At 32.3% G+C, this 18749-nt stretch overlaps 1 protein-coding gene and 2 pseudogenes across 1 annotated transcript; 2 read left to right on the plus strand and 1 right to left on the minus strand.

The window, feature by feature from the left end:
* The first annotated feature begins 1155 nt into the window (after window positions 1-1155).
* Window positions 1156-2488, plus strand: LOC121795744 (40S ribosomal protein S25-like). The gene is made up of 4 exons (XM_042194341.1): window positions 1156-1240; window positions 1327-1401; window positions 1520-1654; window positions 2176-2488. Exons 1-4 carry the CDS (start codon window positions 1238-1240, stop codon window positions 2287-2289), a joined length of 327 nt encoding a protein of 108 aa, XP_042050275.1. The 5' UTR covers window positions 1156-1237; the 3' UTR covers window positions 2290-2488.
* Window positions 2489-3880: 1392 nt separating this feature from the next.
* Window positions 3881-4450, plus strand: LOC121794638 (annotated as a pseudogene).
* Window positions 4451-4828: 378 nt separating this feature from the next.
* On the minus strand, window positions 4829-6349 carry LOC121803948 (annotated as a pseudogene).
* Between the last annotated feature and the right edge of the window lie 12400 nt (window positions 6350-18749).

Raw genomic sequence — 18749 nt, forward strand, 5'->3', positions numbered from 1 at the left:
CTTAGAAGATAATATGCCTCTAATAAAATACTGTATGAAACATTTGTAGGTGATAATGAATGTATATGCTTCTGAAAAGGCATAAGGAAGAGATAAGGATACAGGTAAAAGATAACCTAGTTGCTATTATAAATTGACTACCAAGTCTATATTCTGTGAATAAATATGGAAACAACATGAGTACTATATATATTAATTATTCCCTTAAAACTGTTTGATTCGTTATTATTTCAGTGAAAATCATCAGATTCTTGTGTGACATGAGGTAATATGCTTGCAATAAGAGATACATGCACAAATCAACTGAGGTTATCTAATCAGTAGAGTACTAATTCTCAAAGGTCGAATTTATTGTTGTTGCCCAATTAGAACGCAATTTGTGGCATATGTTCAATTTGCATAATATTACACAAGATCAAGATTTGCCCGTTCTACACCAACACAACTAGTAGTGGATGCATGTTTCACTTTGTCATAAATATTTTTTTTAAAATGATGTACACAGTGGATTAAGGCATTTTTCAGTTGGATTCCATTGCATATATATATATGCTGTCCAATTTTTCTTTTTCAGTCTTTTTTCACACTGGGTTTAAAATAATGGTTAAGCATCTTACTAACAATAAAATATAATGTGGCATATTCATGAGTTCATGATGCACTTACAAGGCCTAGAAAAGTCATAATCAAGAAATTATTTCACAAACTCCTAAAAAATTCATAAACAATGGAATTGGACAATTCTATCATTCTATGGATGAAAGTTGTGAAATTAAAAGTTCAACATCACACAATGGTTTTATTTGTCCATTCATAAGAAAACCCCAATAATCAAATGTTACTCTCTAGTCACAAGAGAAGCTGTGATTGTATGCAAAGACTGGTGTATTCTCTCTAATCAGAGAAACTTTTAACATTTGTAAACTTTATATAATGAGCAAATACACTTTTTTATTTTTTTTGTAATGGACTTAAACAAGCACTTGTAAAATAATTTTGAAAATAAATTTGGTAATGGGCTTCAGTTTCATACTAGTTTGCTTTAGAATTAAAATTGAAATTGATAGAGTAGGAACAGTGGGCTCATGAAAGCCCATTAAGCACTTTAACGGGCCTATCTCTAACCCTAAACCCGTTTGAACAGTGGGTTCACAAATAAAACCCTAATTGCGTCTTCCAAATCTAAATCCGCACTCGCCTCTCATCAGATATCCTCCGCCGCGCAACAACCTCAACCATGGTACGTCGCCGCTGCCTGCTCATCCCTTACCCGCACTGGATTCCGTTCGATGATCGCTAATTCTGTTTTATTTTTGAGATTTGCAGGCGCCGAAGAAGGATAAGGCTCCCCCGCCCTCGTCGAAGCCAGCGAAATCCGGTGGAGGCAAGCAGAAGAAGAAGGTTATAACCAATCTCTTCGTCTTTTTATGTTTGAGTGCTTTTTTTGGTTTGATATTTGTGCTTGTGTATCGGATATCTGATTTTGTTGCAATTGCTGCGGGAATTGTAATTATTGCAGAAGTGGAGCAAGGGAAAGCAAAAGGAAAAGGTAAACAACATGGTTTTGTTCGATAAGGGCACGTACGATAAGCTGCTGGCTGAGGCGCCAAAGTACAAGCTCATCACTCCTTCCGTTCTATCGGATCGTCTCAGGGTAATTTCTTAGTACAATTGATATGACTGTAGTTGAGATCGCAATTGTCTTGGTTCATTTTTTTGTTTGATCTGCGGTTAATTTTTTTCATTATAGATCATGTTATGTCGCTAGAATGTCGTGTTGGGTTGTAAGGATTCTTCCTTCTATTTTGCGGGTTTTATGATAGGTATATCGCTATTTAGTGTTGTCGATTTGTTTATTAAATTCTTGCCTGCTTGCTAGCTGCCCATCATATGAATTTCACGTTCTCTCACATTTCTCTTTTATTCTTAATAATTTTTAACTTACTCCAGATTGACTTACTCAGAATTGATAATTTTTAACCCCAATTCAATAGAGAAAGCATATTTGCTTCTGAATATTTGACCGTGTATATTTTGTGATTGCCTTTCTGCTTATTGATCAGCTGTTTGATTGTATGCTAGATGCTATGGGGTTATTTGTTGAATGATTCAAGTTATAATTAATGATTACAACATTAATTCTGCTTATTGATCAGTTGTTTGTTCATGTAACAGATTAGTGGATCCCTTGCGAGGAAGGCCATCAGAGAGTTGATGGCAAGAGGGTTGATCAGAATGGTCTCTGCACATGCAAGCCAACAAATTTACACCAGGGCAACCAACACCTAGATGTAGCTTCATGGGTATTGTGGAGCTTGGAAGGGATTTTGTTGAGAATTAGGTTTCCGTCTCTTTAAGCATTTATGATTGTGTTTGAACACTGAAAGATATTAAGGTTTCGTTGTCTACTTTTTATATATGTTAATGTTATTACTTGAGCTTATAATTCTTGAATTCTCCTAAATGTCATGTTTCCCATTTTTTCTTATTCCATGTTTTTGTTCTGTTGCTTTCTTTTAGTTCTGCAGTTGGTTATTTGAATGAAGTGTTGGCTTTCGTTTGTTTTTCTAGGTTGGAGGGAACTTTTGTCCCTGCAAAGTATTGACAGATGCCGCGTTGGCTTTTTATAATTTTTACTGAAAGGGTTAATATAATTGAACAAGGATTAATTGTGATCTTGCCTCGTCCTCGTCTGATTTTTGAATGTTACTTGTCTAATGATTTTAAAGATTAAGGTGGTTTAGAAATTCCTTGTCTTGATAGACAATTTGGACAACAGATTTGTTTGAGATTGAGGTGAACTGCAGTTTTGGTGAAATTGTGTATGGGTTTAGTCCGCGTCCATTTCTAAAATATATTTTCAGGTTCTTTGTTGATTCTTGAGATATTCTACTTGGAAAAACTCAGTAACCTCTGATGGTTTTATGGGACCGCTCACTCTACTTAACATTAATTGGTACTTTTACAGGGAGAAAACCTAGAACACTATTTTTGCTTTTGTATCCCTCTAACATTAACATTAGTTGAGAAAGGCTGTGCTTTCTTTAAACAACATTGCTCATCTTTTATCGTTACATAACTTTTAATTCACATGCCGATGGAGACCTACATACTTACAACTAAAAATGCGTTCCAGTAGCAATCAAGAAACAATGCATTCGTGTAGCTGAAAGGACAATTTGGCCGCAAATTAAAAACAAAGTAGATACTAGCAACGGGCTAGCTATTGGCTAGCCAAAAACTCCTCATGTCATATCATCAAGGACTTCCTACACCTCATGGACAATAGGCTAGCAATAAGCTAGCCAACGCCCTAGCCTAGCAAATAAATTGAAAAATACGATTAATTCATTTTAATTGTTAGTATTTATCAAATATTAAAAAATGAAGTGCAATGAGTTTTAAATATAAGAGTATAAATAAAAAAAATTTAAAAATTAAAAAATAAAAATAAAAATCGGTTAGCCTCTCGCTCGCCGCGCAATAGAGGTCCAACGATAGGCTAGCAATCGGCTAACGGATGTTGTTCGCGGATGAGAGCTCGTCTGTCTAGGGGACGTCTGTCGCGTTAGCCTAACGCAATAGCGGACATCCGCTACGCCCTTCCCCCTAGCCTAGGGATGTCCGTCGGGACGTCCCCTATTGTGGATGCTCTCACATAACTGGAAACCAGTCATAACTTCCTCATATTTCACTAACTTTCTTCCATCAGTGCTATAGATGCAATGGTAAGAGACCTCAAATTCCATTAATTCATTTCAATCAAGTACTCCATCCGTTCTCAAAGAATATGCACTTTGGGTTTGACACGAGTTTTAATATAAAATTAATAAAATAAGAGAGAGGTAGAGAGAAGTAACTAAAGTATCAATAGTGGAGAATGAGTCTCATCAAATCCCGGTCGGAATCCCTCGATAAGTCCAACGTGGCTAATCGGGGCATCTCCGCGGAGTACAGACAGGGGAGCCACGTGGATCGCACAAGGACCGACGTAACACATGGATTGAGGATCAAATTGAAGGAGATGATGATTGATTTTCAGTGTTTGAGAGAGAGGATCGTACAGGAGCATAGAGAAGGGGGTTAAGGCGAGGTATTGCAGTGCAACAGGGGAGGAGCCGAGCGATGAGATGGTTGAGAAGATGATATTGGATGGAGAGGTTGTGGTTGATGGGAGAATCGGCAGAGGCACGGGGCAGTCACGGACTTGCAGAAGAGCCTTGTTGAGCTGCATCAAGTTTTTCTTGATATGGCTGTGATGGTTGAGGCTCAGGCTGACAATTTGAACAACATTGAGCAGAATGTGGTGAGTGCTGCTAAGGATGTGAGGGGCGGGGCGAAGGAGCTCGATCGTGCTAAGCAGATGAAGAGGAGGAGGGCTTGTGCCTGTTGGATTGGAGTGGTGGTGCTGGTGTTCATGTTGGTGTGCCTCATAGCCATTTTCTTCTGATTTTTGAGAATGATTTTTAGGCTTAGGGATTGAAGTGCAATTTTGCCTTGATGATTTCTTTTCATCATTCATGGTTTCATGAGAAGCTGATCACAGTTATATTGGGATTATTGTTCTTTTTATATTTCATCTTTTTGCTGTTTTTCAAGAATGTATGTACTCACTGTGTTGAATACAACAGCTTCAAGAATTTTGAGTGTTGATAGATATATATGATGTCCATTTTCAACTTTTTCAATATGATATCTTGAGAAGTGTAGTATATTAAGCAGATATCATTTGCAAATACTCATTTTCTTGTGCAGTGATATGTTGAAATTGGCATAACTCCTTGGAAAAGATTTTTTGTATTTTATTATTGTCTTTCCCCGTGCATTTTACAAGAAGGAAAAAATTCGCAATAAACAGTTTCTCCCCAAAATGATTAACAATGTGGAAGATCCTTAGGTGGAGGACGAACTGCATGATCTTTATCCGGTCCATCCTCGACTACAAACGCCATCTTCAAGCCCCATCCAGTATGAAGCTCCAAGTGACAGTGCATGAACCAGACACCTTTTGTAATGACCGCAAAAAAAAATTCTTGTATTTGAGAGACGAATGTTTAATATAAGTGAAATATGTTCAAAAAAGTAATATGTAACTCACCTGGATTGTCAACTCTAAACCTTATGGCAGTCCAACCACCAGTTGGGACACCAACGGTGTTTCTTTCAGGAGGGTCAACTAGGTTGTACTTTGCAGGGTCATTCTTGGGGTCGAAGTTCCCAACCCCAGTTCCAACAACGAAGAAATTGTAACCGTGGAGATGGAATGGGTGGGACTCCACAGAGAGGAGGTTAGTGTCTTGCAACAGTAGCTCCACTGTCGAGTTGAATGCAATCTTGCTGAGCCTCGGTAGTTTGCTCTGTGTCGTTTGGAGGTTCGTGAATGTTGCACCAGTGTAGTTGAAGGGTGTTGGGGGGCGGTCGGGGAAGTCTGTAGTGAAAACCCCCTTGAGGGATGAGTAATGAGCTTGAAGCAACGCAACTTAGAGGCATCACAAAAGTGATGTTGTTTAAGGATGCTGTGAGTTGTGTCCCATTCTGACACGTTGGGCACGGGTTGATTCCCAATCCTATCGTGTAGAAGAGATGACGGTCGACCTTTAGTGGCACGTTGCAAGGGAAACGAGGAGAGTTTAGGCTTTTTAGGTTGGCATTGTAGGTGAGAGCAGAGGAAGTGTCATTTAAAGCAGGTAACTGAGGTATGGTTGGAATAACTGTGTTTGGAACACCTTTGTATTGCAGTATGGCTATGGCTGTCCTATTGTCTATAGGAAGCCCTGCATCCATGAAAGCCCTTGCAGCCGTGAAATATCTGCCTGCAGCTTGGTTTGCTCGAACAAGCACGTTCGTAGTCTGGCCAGGCGCAATCAAGATCGACTCAGTTGAAAAGGGCTTTGTGTACACTGCATCAACCTCAACCACTGTCATGCTGTGCCCAGAGATGGCAAAGAAAAGCTCGTCGTTGAGTGCAGCATTGATGATACGCAGCAGGTACGTCTTCCCTTGCTCGAATTCTATGACATAAGTATCTGCATTTCAAGAATCGAACACAAAAGTTGTGATCACACACACCTTCACCTATAGAATGAGGCAAAAAATATAGAAATGTGTCGAAGCACATACGTTTCTCAGAACAAGGGAAGAGTGGTCCTGGCTTCCCATTGATTGTGTGAGCATCAGACATCTTAGGAGGCAACCCTAGTTTCTTCCCTTGCTTCACAACCTCTTCAGCATCATCATTCCACCACTCCCCTGCATCCCCACAAAAACATCAACTTTTTCTAAGCATTGTCACTATAATCAAGCTGATTTCATTGATTCAAGAAGTTGTATTTGAGTAACATAAATGAACCTAGAATTAGATTGAACTCAGAATTGGGCTGTGGGAAAGGATATGGAGTCCCTTGTTTAGGCATGATGACAATAGGACCATAAACAGTTGCTCTTAGCCAAAATATATGTGCATGCCACCACAATGGGCCTCTCTGTTCTGTCACATTCATATAGTAGGTGTAACTCTGCCCGGTCTGAACTGGACACTGCGTTACGTAGGCTGGCCCGTCTGCCCATCCGTTGCAATACTGCTTCAGTCCGTGCCTACCAAATCATAATAAGTAACATGTGATACAGACCAAGATATCATTACACAACTTGGTGGAGTTGGTTAGGTTGGAGAAATTTATTTGGTTGGCTTCTTTTGGTCCAACTTTGTATGGAAAACGATTTTACGACAACAGCCTATACAAATTCTCTTATGTTGATCTCTTTGGTGCCGCCAACCATTTCATGGCTTCTGTACGTATTCATATACTGTATGATTAGGTGAGATAATTATCCAATCCATCCCATGATCATTTTCTTCAATGGCATGAAATTTTAAATAGAAACTTATAATTGTTTAATACTCCATATATATATATATATATATATATATATAGGGGTGCGTTATAATGATAACCTCAATTTCCGTAATAACCCTATAACTAAATCTGGACCACACATTTTTAAAATCACGCGGTCTAGATTAAAACTTAGATTTACTTCATAAAAAAAAGCGCGGGGGTAAATATGTCATTTCGCTCATGATAAAATTTACGTATCCAAATTTCGCTCATTTAATTTCTGAATTTCGCTCATTTTATCATTTTATCAGTCAGTCAAAAGTATCATTTTATCAACCCAGAGTATCATTCTATCCGGAAAAACTATCATTCTATACAATAAACCTAACATATATCATTTTATCATTTTATCAGTCAGTCAAAAGTTCATTTTATCAACTCAGAGTATCATTCTATCCCGAAAAACTATCATTTTATCAGTTTTAAGTCATTTTGTCACGTTAAAGTATCATTTTATCAGCTTATATGCAATTTCTTCAGCTAAACTATCATTTTTATAAGGTTACTGTCATTTTATCCGCTTAGATTATCATTTTATAAGTTAAAGTATCATTTTATTAAACAAAAATGTCATTTTATACACAAAAAAATACCTATCATTCTATCGGCTGAAAGTATCATTCTACCCGACAAAACTATCATTCTATCGGCTGAAAGTATCATTCTATCCGGCAAAACTGTCATTTTATCATTTTACGTGATATTTGGCGAAATTCAGAGTATCATTTTATCAGTCAAGAGTATCATTTTATCAACTCAGAGTATCATTCTATCCGGCAAAACTATCATTCTATGCAATAAACCTATCATTTTATCATTTTACGTGATATTTGGCGAAATTCAGAGTATCATTTTATCACATTTTATCAACTCAGAGTATCATTCTATCCGGCAAAACTATCATAATATGCAATAAACCTATCATTTTATCATTTTACGTGATATTTGGCGAAATTCAGAGTATCATTTTATCATTCAGAGTATCATTTTATCGGCTGAAAGTATCATTCTATCCGGAAAAACTATCATTTTATCAGTTTTATGTCATTTTGTCACGTTAAAGTATCATTTTATCAGCTTATATGCAATTTCTTTAGCTAAACTATCATTTTTATAAGGTTACTGTCATTTTATCCGCTTAGATTATCATTTTATCAGGTAAAAGTATCATTTCATTAAATAAAAATGTCATTTTATACACCATAAATACCTATCATTCTATCGGTTTAAAGTATCATTCTACCTGACAAAACTATCATTCTATCGGCTGAAAGTATCATTCTATCCGGAAAAACTATCATTTTATCAGTTTCAAGTCATTTTGTCACGTTAAAGTATCATTTTATAAGCTTATATGCAATTTCTTCAGCTAAATTATCATTTTTATAAGGTTACTGTCATTTTATACGCTTAGATTATCATTTTATAATGTAAAAGTATCATTTTATTAAACAAAAATGTCATTTTATACACAAAAATACCTATCATTCTATCGGCTAAAAGTATCATTCTACCCGGCAAAACTATCATTCTATCGGCTGAAAGTATCATTCTATCCGGCAAAACTATCATTTTACGTGATATTTGGCGAAATTCAGAGTATCATTTTATCAGTCAAGAGTATCATTTTATCAACTCAGAGTATCATTCTATCCGGCAAAACTATCATTCTATGCAATAAACCTATCATTTTATCATTTTATCATTTTACGTGATATTTGGCGAAATTCAGAGTATCATTTTATCATTCAGAGTATCATTTTATCAACTCAGAGTATCATTCTATCCGACAAAACTATCATTATATGCAATAAACCTATCATTTTATCATTTTACGTGATATTTGGCGAAATTCAGAGTATCATTTTATCGGCTGAAAGTATCATTCTATCCGGAAAAAACTATCATTTTATCAGTTTTATGTCATTTTGTCACGTTAAAGTATCATTTTATCAGCTTATATGCAATTTCTTTAGCTAAACTATCATTTTTATAAGGTTACTGTCATTTTATCCGCTTAGATTATCATTTTATCTGGTAAAAGTATCATTTTATTAAACAAAAATGTCATTTTATACACCAAAAATACCTATCATTCTATCGGCTGAAAGTATCATTCTACCTGACAAAACTATCATTCTATCGGCTGAAAGTATCATTCTATCCGGAAAAACTATCATTTTATCAGTTTTAAGTCATTTTGTCACGTTAAAGTATCATTTTATCAGCTTATATGCAATTTCTTCAGCTAAACTATCATTTTTATAAGGTTACTGTCATTCTATCCGCTTAGATTATCATTTTATAAGTTAAAGTATCATTTTATTAAACAAAAATGTCATTTTATACACAAAAAAATACCTATCATTCTATCGGCTGAAAGTATCATTCTACCCGACAAAACTATCATTCTATCGGCTGAAAGTATCATTCTACCCGATAAAACTATCATTCTATCGGCTGAAAGTATCATTCTATCCGGCAAAACTGTCATTTTATCATTTTACGTGATATTTGGCGAAATTCAGAGTATCATTTTATCAGTCAAGAGTATCATTTTATCAACTCAGAGTATCATTCTATCCGGCAAAACTATCATTCTATGCAATAAACCTATCATTTTATCATTTTACGTGATATTTGGTGAAATTCAGAGTATCATTTTATCACATTTTATCAACTCAGAGTATCATTCTATCCGGCAAAACTATCATAATATGCAATAAACCTATCATTTTATCATTTTATCATTTTACGTGATATTTGGCGAAATTCAGAGTATCATTTTATCATTCAGAGTATCATTTTATCGGCTGAAAGTATCATTCTATCCGGAAAAACTATCATTTTATCAGTTTTATGTCATTTTGTCAAGTTAAAGTATCATTTTATCAGCTTATATGCAATTTCTTTAGCTAAACTATCATTTTTATAAGGTTACTGTCATTTTATCCGCTTAGATTATCATTTTATCAGGTAAAAGTATCATTTCATTAAATAAAAATGTCATTTTATACACCATAAATACCTATCATTCTATCGGTTTAAAGTATCATTCTACCTGACAAAACTATCATTCTATCGGCTGAAAGTATCATTCTATACGGAAAAACCATCATTTTATCAGTTTCAAGTCATTTTGTCACGTTAAAGTATCATTTTATAAGCTTATATGCAATTTCTTCAGCTAAATTATCATTTATATAAGGTTACTGTCATTTTATCCGCTTAGATTATCATTTTATAATGTAAAAGTTTCATTTTATTAAACAAAAATGTCATTTTATACACAAAAATACCTATCATTCTATCGGCTAAAAGTATCATTCTACCCGGCAAAACTATCATTCTATCGGCTGAAAGTATCATTCTATCCGGCAAAACTATCATTTTACGTGATATTTGGCGAAATTCAGAGTATCATTTTATCAGTCAAGAGTATCATTTTATCAACTCAGAGTATCATTCTATCCGGCAAAACTATCATTCTATGCAATAAACCTATCATTTTATCATTTTACGTGATATTTGGCGAAATTCAGAGTATCATTTTATCATTCAGAGTATCATTTTATCAACTCAGAGTATCATTCTATCCGACAAAACTATCATTATATGCAATAAACCTATCATTTTATCATTTTACGTGATATTTGGCGAAATTCAGAGTATCATTTTATCGGCTGAAAGTATCATTCTATCCGGAAAAAACTATCATTTTATCAGTTTTATGTCATTTTGTCACGTTAAAGTATCATTTTATCAGCTTATATGCAATTTCTTTAGCTAAACTATCATTTTTATAAGGTTACTGTCATTTTATCCGCTTAGATTATCATTTTATTAAACAAAAATGTCATTTTATACACCAAAAATACCTATCATTCTATCGGCTGAAAGTATCATTCTACCTGACAAAACTATCATTCTATCGGCTGAAAGTATCATTCTATCCGGAAAAACTATCATTTTATCAGTTTTAAGTCATTTTGTCACGTTAAAGTGCCATTTTATCAGCTTATATGCAATTTCTTCAGCTAAACTATCATTTTTATAAGGTTACTGTCATTCTATCCGCTTAGATTATCATTTTATAAGTTAAAGTATCATTTTATTAAACAAAAATGTCATTTTATACACAAAAAAATACCTATCATTCTATCGGCTGAAAGTATCATTCTACCCGACAAAACTATCATTCTATCGGCTGAAAGTATCATTCTACCCGACAAAACTATCATTCTATCGGCTGAAAGTATCATTCTATCCGGCAAAACTGTCATTTTATCATTTTACGTGATATTTGGCGAAATTCAGAGTATCATTTTATCAGTCAAGAGTATCATTTTATCAACTCAGAGTATCATTCTATCCGGCAAAACTATCATTCTATGCAATAAACCTATCATTTTATCATTTTACGTGATATTTGGCGAAATTCAGAGTATCATTTTATCACATTTTATCAACTCAGAGTATCATTCTATCCGGCAAAACTATCATAATATGCAATAAACCTATCATTTTATCATTTTATCATTTTACGTGATATTTGGCGAAATTCAGAGTATCATTTTATCATTCAGAGTATCATTTTATCGGCTGAAAGTATCATTCTATCCGGAAAAACTATCATTTTATCAGTTTTATGTCATTTTGTCACGTTAAAGTATCATTTTATCAGCTTATATGCAATTTCTTTAGCTAAACTATCATTTTTATAAGGTTACTGTCATTTTATCCGCTTAGATTATCATTTTATCAGGTAAAAGTATCATTTCATTAAATAAAAATGTCATTTTATACACCATAAATACCTATCATTCTATCGGTTTAAAGTATCATTCTACCTGACAAAACTATCATTCTATCGGCTGAAAGTATCATTCTATACGGAAAAAACTATCATTTTATCAGTTTCAAGTCATTTTGTCACGTTAAAGTATCATTTTATAAGCTTATATGCAATTTCTTCAGCTAAATTATCATTTTTATAAGGTTACTGTCATTTTATCCGCTTAGATTATCATTTTATAATGTAAAAGTATCATTTTATTAAACAAAAATGTCATTTTATACACAAAAATACCTATCATTCTATCGGCTAAAAGTATCATTCTACCCGGCAAAACTATCATTCTATCGGCTGAAAGTATCATTCTATCCGGCAAAACTATCATTTTACGTGATATTTGGCGAAATTCAGAGTATCATTTTATCAGTCAAGAGTATCATTTTATCAACTCAGAGTATCATTCTATCCGGCAAAACTATCATTCTATGCAATAAACCTATCATTTTATCATTTTACGTGATATTTGGCGAAATTCAGAGTATCATTTTATCATTCAGAGTATCATTTTATCAACTCAGAGTATCATTCTATCCGACAAAACTATCATTATATGCAATAAACCTATCATTTTATCATTTTACGTGATATTTGGCGAAATTCAGAGTATCATTTTATCGGCTGAAAGTATCATTCTATCCGGAAAAACTATCATTTTATCAGTTTTATGTCATTTTGTCACGTTAAAGTATCATTTTATCAGCTTATATGCAATTTCTTTAGCTAAACTATCATTTTTATAAGGTTACTGTCATTTTATCCGCTTAGATTATCATTTTATCAGGTAAAAGTATCATTTCATTAAATAAAAATGTCATTTTATACACCATAAATACCTATCATTCTATCGGTTTTAAAGTATCATTCTACCTGACAAAACTATCATTCTATCGGCTGAAAGTATCATTCTATCCGGAAAAAACTATCATTTTATCAGTTTCAAGTCATTTTGTCACGTTAAAGTATCATTTTATAAGCTTATATGCAATTTCTTCAGCTAAATTATCATTTTTATAAGGTTACTGTCATTTTATACACTTAGATTATCATTTTATAATGTAAAAGTATCATTTTATTAAACAAAAATGTCATTTTATACACAAAAATACCTATCATTCTATCGGCTAAAAGTATCATTCTACCCGGCAAAACTATCATTCTATCGGCTGAAAGTATCATTCTATCCGGCAAAAACTATCATTTTACGTGATATTTGGCGAAATTCAGAGTATCATTTTATCAGTCAAGAGTATCATTTTATCAACTCAGAGTATCATTCTATCCGGCAAAACTATCATTCTATGCAATAAACCTATCATTTTATCATTTTATCATTTTACGTGATATTTGGCGAAATTCAGAGTATCATTTTATCATTCAGAGTATCATTTTATCAACTCAGAGTATCATTCTATCCGACAAAACTATCATTATATGCAATAAACCTATCATTTTATCATTTTACGTGATATTTGGCGAAATTCAGAGTATCATTTTATCGGCTGAAAGTATCATTCTATCCGGAAAAACTATCATTTTATCAGTTTTATGTCATTTTGTCACGTTAAAGTATCATTTTATCAGCTTATATGCAATTTCTTTAGCTAAACTATCATTTTTATAAGGTTACTGTCATTTTATCCGCTTAGATTATCATTTTATCAGGTAAAAGTATCATTTTATTAAACAAAAATGTCATTTTATACACCAAAAATACCTATCATTCTATCGGCTGAAAGTATCATTCTACCTGACAAAACTATCATTCTATCGGCTGAAAGTATCATTCTATCCGGAAAAACTATCATTTTATCAGTTTTAAGTCATTTTGTCACGTTAAAGTATCATTTTATCAGCTTATATGCAATTTCTTCAGCTAAACTATCATTTTTATAAGGTTACTGTCATTCTATCCGCTTAGATTATCATTTTATAAGTTAAAGTATCATTTTATTAAACAAAAATGTCATTTTATACACAAAAAAATACCTATCATTCTATCGGCTGAAAGTATCATTCTACCCGACAAAACTATCATTCTATCGGCTGAAAGTATCATTCTACCCGATAAAACTATCATTCTATCGGCTGTGAAAGTATCATTCTATCCGGCAAAACTATCATTTTATCATTTTACGTGATATTTGGCGAAATTCAGAGTATCATTTTATCAGTCAAGAGTATCATTTTATCAACTCAGAGTATCATTCTATCCGGCAAAACTATCATTCTATGCAATAAACCTATCATTTTATCATTTTACGTGATATTTGGTGAAATTCAGAGTATCATTTTATCACATTTTATCAACTCAGAGTATCATTCTATCCGGCAAAACTATCATAATATGCAATAAACCTATCATTTTATCATTTTATCATTTTACGTGATATTTGGCGAAATTCAGAGTATCATTTTATCATTCAGAGTATCATTTTATCGGCTGAAAGTATCATTCTATCCGGAAAAACCTATCATTTTATCAGTTTTATGTCATTTTGTCAAGTTAAAGTATCATTTTATCAGCTTATATGCAATTTCTTTAGCTAAACTATCATTTTTATAAGGTTACTGTCATTTTTATCCGCTTAGATTATCATTTTATCAGGTAAAGTATCATTTCATTAAATAAAAATGTCATTTTATACACCATAAATACCTATCATTCTATCGGTTTAAAGTATCATTCTACCTGACAAAACTATCATTCTATCGGCTGAAAGTATCATTCTATACGGAAAAACTATCATTTTATCAGTTTCAAGTCATTTTGTCACGTTAAAGTATCATTTTATAAGCTTATATGCAATTTCTTCAGCTAAATTATCATTTATATAAGGTTACTGTCATTTTATCCGCTTAGATTATCATTTTATAATGTAAAAGTTTCATTTTATTAAACAAAATGTCATTTTATACACAAAAATACCTATCATTCTATCGGCTAAAAGTATCATTCTACCCGGCAAAACTATCATTCTATCGGCTGAAAGTATCATTCTATCCGGCAAAACTATCATTTTACGTGATATTTGGCGAAATTCAGAGTATCATTTTATCAGTCAAGAGTATCATTTTATCAACTCAGAGTATCATTCTATCCGGTAAAACTATCATTCTATGCAATAAACCTATCATTTTATCATTTTACGTGATATTTGGCGAAATTCAGAGTATCATTTTATCATTCAGAGTATCATTTTATCAACTCAGAGTATCATTCTATCCGACAAAACTATCATTATATGCAATAAACCTATCATTTCATCATTTTACGTGATATTTGGCGAAATTCAGAGTATCATTTTATCGGCTGAAAGTATCATTCTATCCGGAAAAACTATCATTTTATCAGTTTTATGTCATTTTGTCACGTTAAAGTATCATTTTATCAGCTTATATGCAATTTCTTTAGCTAAACTATCATTTTTATAAGGTTACTGTCATTTTATCCGCTTAGATTATCATTTTATTAAACAAAAATGTCATTTTATACACCAAAAATACCTATCATTCTATCGGCTGAAAGTATCATTCTACCTGACAAAACTATCATTCTATCGGCTGAAAGTATCATTCTATCCGGAAAAACTATCATTTTATCAGTTTTAAGTCATTTTGTCACGTTAAAGTGCCATTTTATCAGCTTATATGCAATTTCTTCAGCTAAACTATCATTTTTATAAGGTTACTGTCATTCTATCCGCTTAGATTATCATTTTATAAGTTAAAGTATCATTTTATTAAACAAAATGTCATTTTACACACAAAAAAAATACCTATCATTCTATCGGCTGAAAGTATCATTCTACCCGACAAAACTATCATTCTATCGGCTGAAAGTATCATTCTACCCGACAAAACTATCATTCTATCGGCTGAAAGTATCATTCTATCCGGCAAAACTGTCATTTTATCATTTTACGTGATATTTGGCGAAATTCAGAGTATCATTTTATCAGTCAAGAGTATCATTTTATCAACTCAGAGTATCATTCTATCCGGCAAAACTATCATTCTATGCAATAAACCTATCATTTTATCATTTTACGTGATATTTGGCGAAATTCAGAGTATCATTTTATCACATTTTATCAACTCAGAGTATCATTCTATCCGGCAAAACTATCATAATATGCAATAAACCTATCATTTTATCATTTTATCATTTTACGTGATATTTGGCGAAATTCAGAGTATCATTTTATCATTCAGAGTATCATTTTATCGGCTGAAAGTATCATTCTATCCGGAAAAACTATCATTTTATCAGTTTTATGTCATTTTGTCACGTTAAAGTATCATTTTATCAGCTTATATGCAATTTCTTTAGCTAAACTATCATTTTATAAGGTTACTGTCATTTTATCCGCTTAGATTATCATTTTATCAGGTAAAAGTATCATTTCATTAAATAAAAATGTCATTTTATACACCATAAATACCTATCATTCTATCGGTTTAAAGTATCATTCTACCTGACAAAACTATCATTCTATCGGCTGAAAGTATCATTCTATACGGAAAAACTATCATTTTATCAGTTTCAAGTCATTTTGTCACGTTAAAGTATCATTTTATAAGCTTATATGCAATTTCTTCAGCTAAATTATCATTTTTATAAGGTTACTGTCATTTTATCCGCTTAGATTATCATTTTATAATGTAAAAGTATCATTTTATTAAACAAAAATGTCATTTTATACACAAAAATACCTATCATTCTATCGGCTAAAAGTATCATTCTACCCGGCAAAACTATCATTCTATCGGCTGAAAGTATCATTCTATCCGGCAAAACTATCATTTTACGTGATATTGGCGAAATTCAGAGTATCATTTTATCAGTCAAGAGTATCATTTTATCAACTCAGAGTATCATTCTATCCGGCAAAACTATCATTCTATGCAATAAACCTATCATTTTATCATTTTACGTGATATTAGGCGAAATTCAGAGTATCATTTTATCATTCAGAGTATCATTTTATCAACTCAGAGTATCATTCTATCCGACAAAACTATCATTATATGCAATAAACCTATCATTTTATCATTTTACGTGATATTTGGCGAAATTCAGAGTATCATTTTATCGGCTGAAAGTATCATTCTATCCGGAAAAACTATCATTTTATCAGTTTTATGTCATTTTGTCACGTTAAAGTATCATTTTATCAGTTTATATGCAATTTCTTTAGCTAAACTATCATTTTTATAAGGTTACTGTCATTTTATCCGCTTAGATTATCATTTTATCTGGTAAAAGTATCATTTTATTAAACAAAAATGTCATTTTATACACCAAAAATACCTATCATTCTATCGGCTGAAAGTATCATTCTACCTGACAAAACTATCATTCTATCGGCTGAAAGTATCATTCTATCCGGAAAAACTATCATTTTATCAGTTTTAAGTCATTTTGTCACGTTAAAGTATCATTTTATCAGCTTATATGCAATTTCTTCAGCTAAATTATCATTTTTATAAGGTTACTGTCATTTTATCCGCTTAGATTATCATTTTATAATGTAAAAGTATCATTTTATTAAACAAAAATGCCATTTTATACACAAAAAATACCTATCATTCTATCGGCTGAAAGTATCATTCTACCCGCAAAACTATCATTCTATCGGTTGAAAGTATCATTCTATCCGGCAAAACTATCATTTTATCATTTTACTTGATATTTGGCGAAATTCAGAGTATCATTTTATCAGTCAAGAGTATCATTTTATCAACTCAGGGTATCATTCTATCCGGCAAAACTATCATTCTATGCAATAAACCTATCATTTTATCATTTTATCATTTTACGTGATATTTGGCGAAATTCAGAGTATCATTTTATCATTCAGAGTATCATTTTATCAACTCAGAGTATCATTATATCCGGTAAAACTATCATTCTATGCAATAAACCTATCATTTTATCATTTTACGTGATATTTGGCGAAATTCATAGTATCATTTTATCATTCAGAGTATCATTTTATCGGCTGAAAGTATCATTCTATCCGGAAAAACTATCATTTTATCAGTTTTATGTCATTTTGTCACGTTAAAGTATCATTTTATCAGCTTATATGCAATTTCTTCAGCTAAACTATCATTTTTATAAGGTTACTGTCATTTTATCCGCATAGATTATCATTTTATCAGGTAAAAGTATCATTTTATTAAACAAAAATGTCATTTTATACACCAAAAATACCTATCATTCTATCGGCTGAAAGTATCATTCTACCTGACAAAACTATCATTCTATCGGCTGAAAGTATCATTCTATCCGGAAAAACTATCATTTTATCAGTTTTAAGTCATTTTGTCACGTTAAAGTATCATTTTATCAGCTTATATGCAATTTCTTCAGCTAAACTATCATTTTTATAAGGTTACTGTCATCTTATCCGCTTAGATTATTATTTTATAAGGTAAATGTATCATTTTATTAAACATAAATGTCATTTTATACACAAAAAAATACCTATCATTCTATCGGCTGAAAGTATCATTCTACCCGGCAAAACTATCATTCTATCGGCTGAAAGTATCATTCTATCCGGCAAAACTATCATTTTATCATTTTATCATTTTACGTGATATTTGGCGAAATTCAGAGTATCATTTTATCAGTCAAGAGTATCATTCTATCCGGCAAAACTATCATTCTATGCAATAAACCTATCATTTTATCATTTTACGTGATATTTGGCGAAATTCAGAGTATCATTTTATCATTTAGAGTATCATTTTATCAACTCGGAGTATCATTCTATCTGGCAAAACTATCATTCTATGCAATAAACCTATCATTTTATCATTTTATCAGTCAGTCAAAAGTATCATTTTATCAACTCAGAGTATCATTCTATACGGCAAAACTATCATTCTATGCAATAAACCTATCATTTTATCAGTCAGTCAAAAGTATCATTTTATCAACTCAGAGTATCATTCTATCCGGCAAAACTATCATTCTATGCAATAAA

This window comes from Salvia splendens, chromosome 1, assembly GCF_004379255.2.
Source record: "Salvia splendens isolate huo1 chromosome 1, SspV2, whole genome shotgun sequence".
Lineage (NCBI taxonomy): Eukaryota > Viridiplantae > Streptophyta > Magnoliopsida > Lamiales > Lamiaceae > Salvia > Salvia splendens.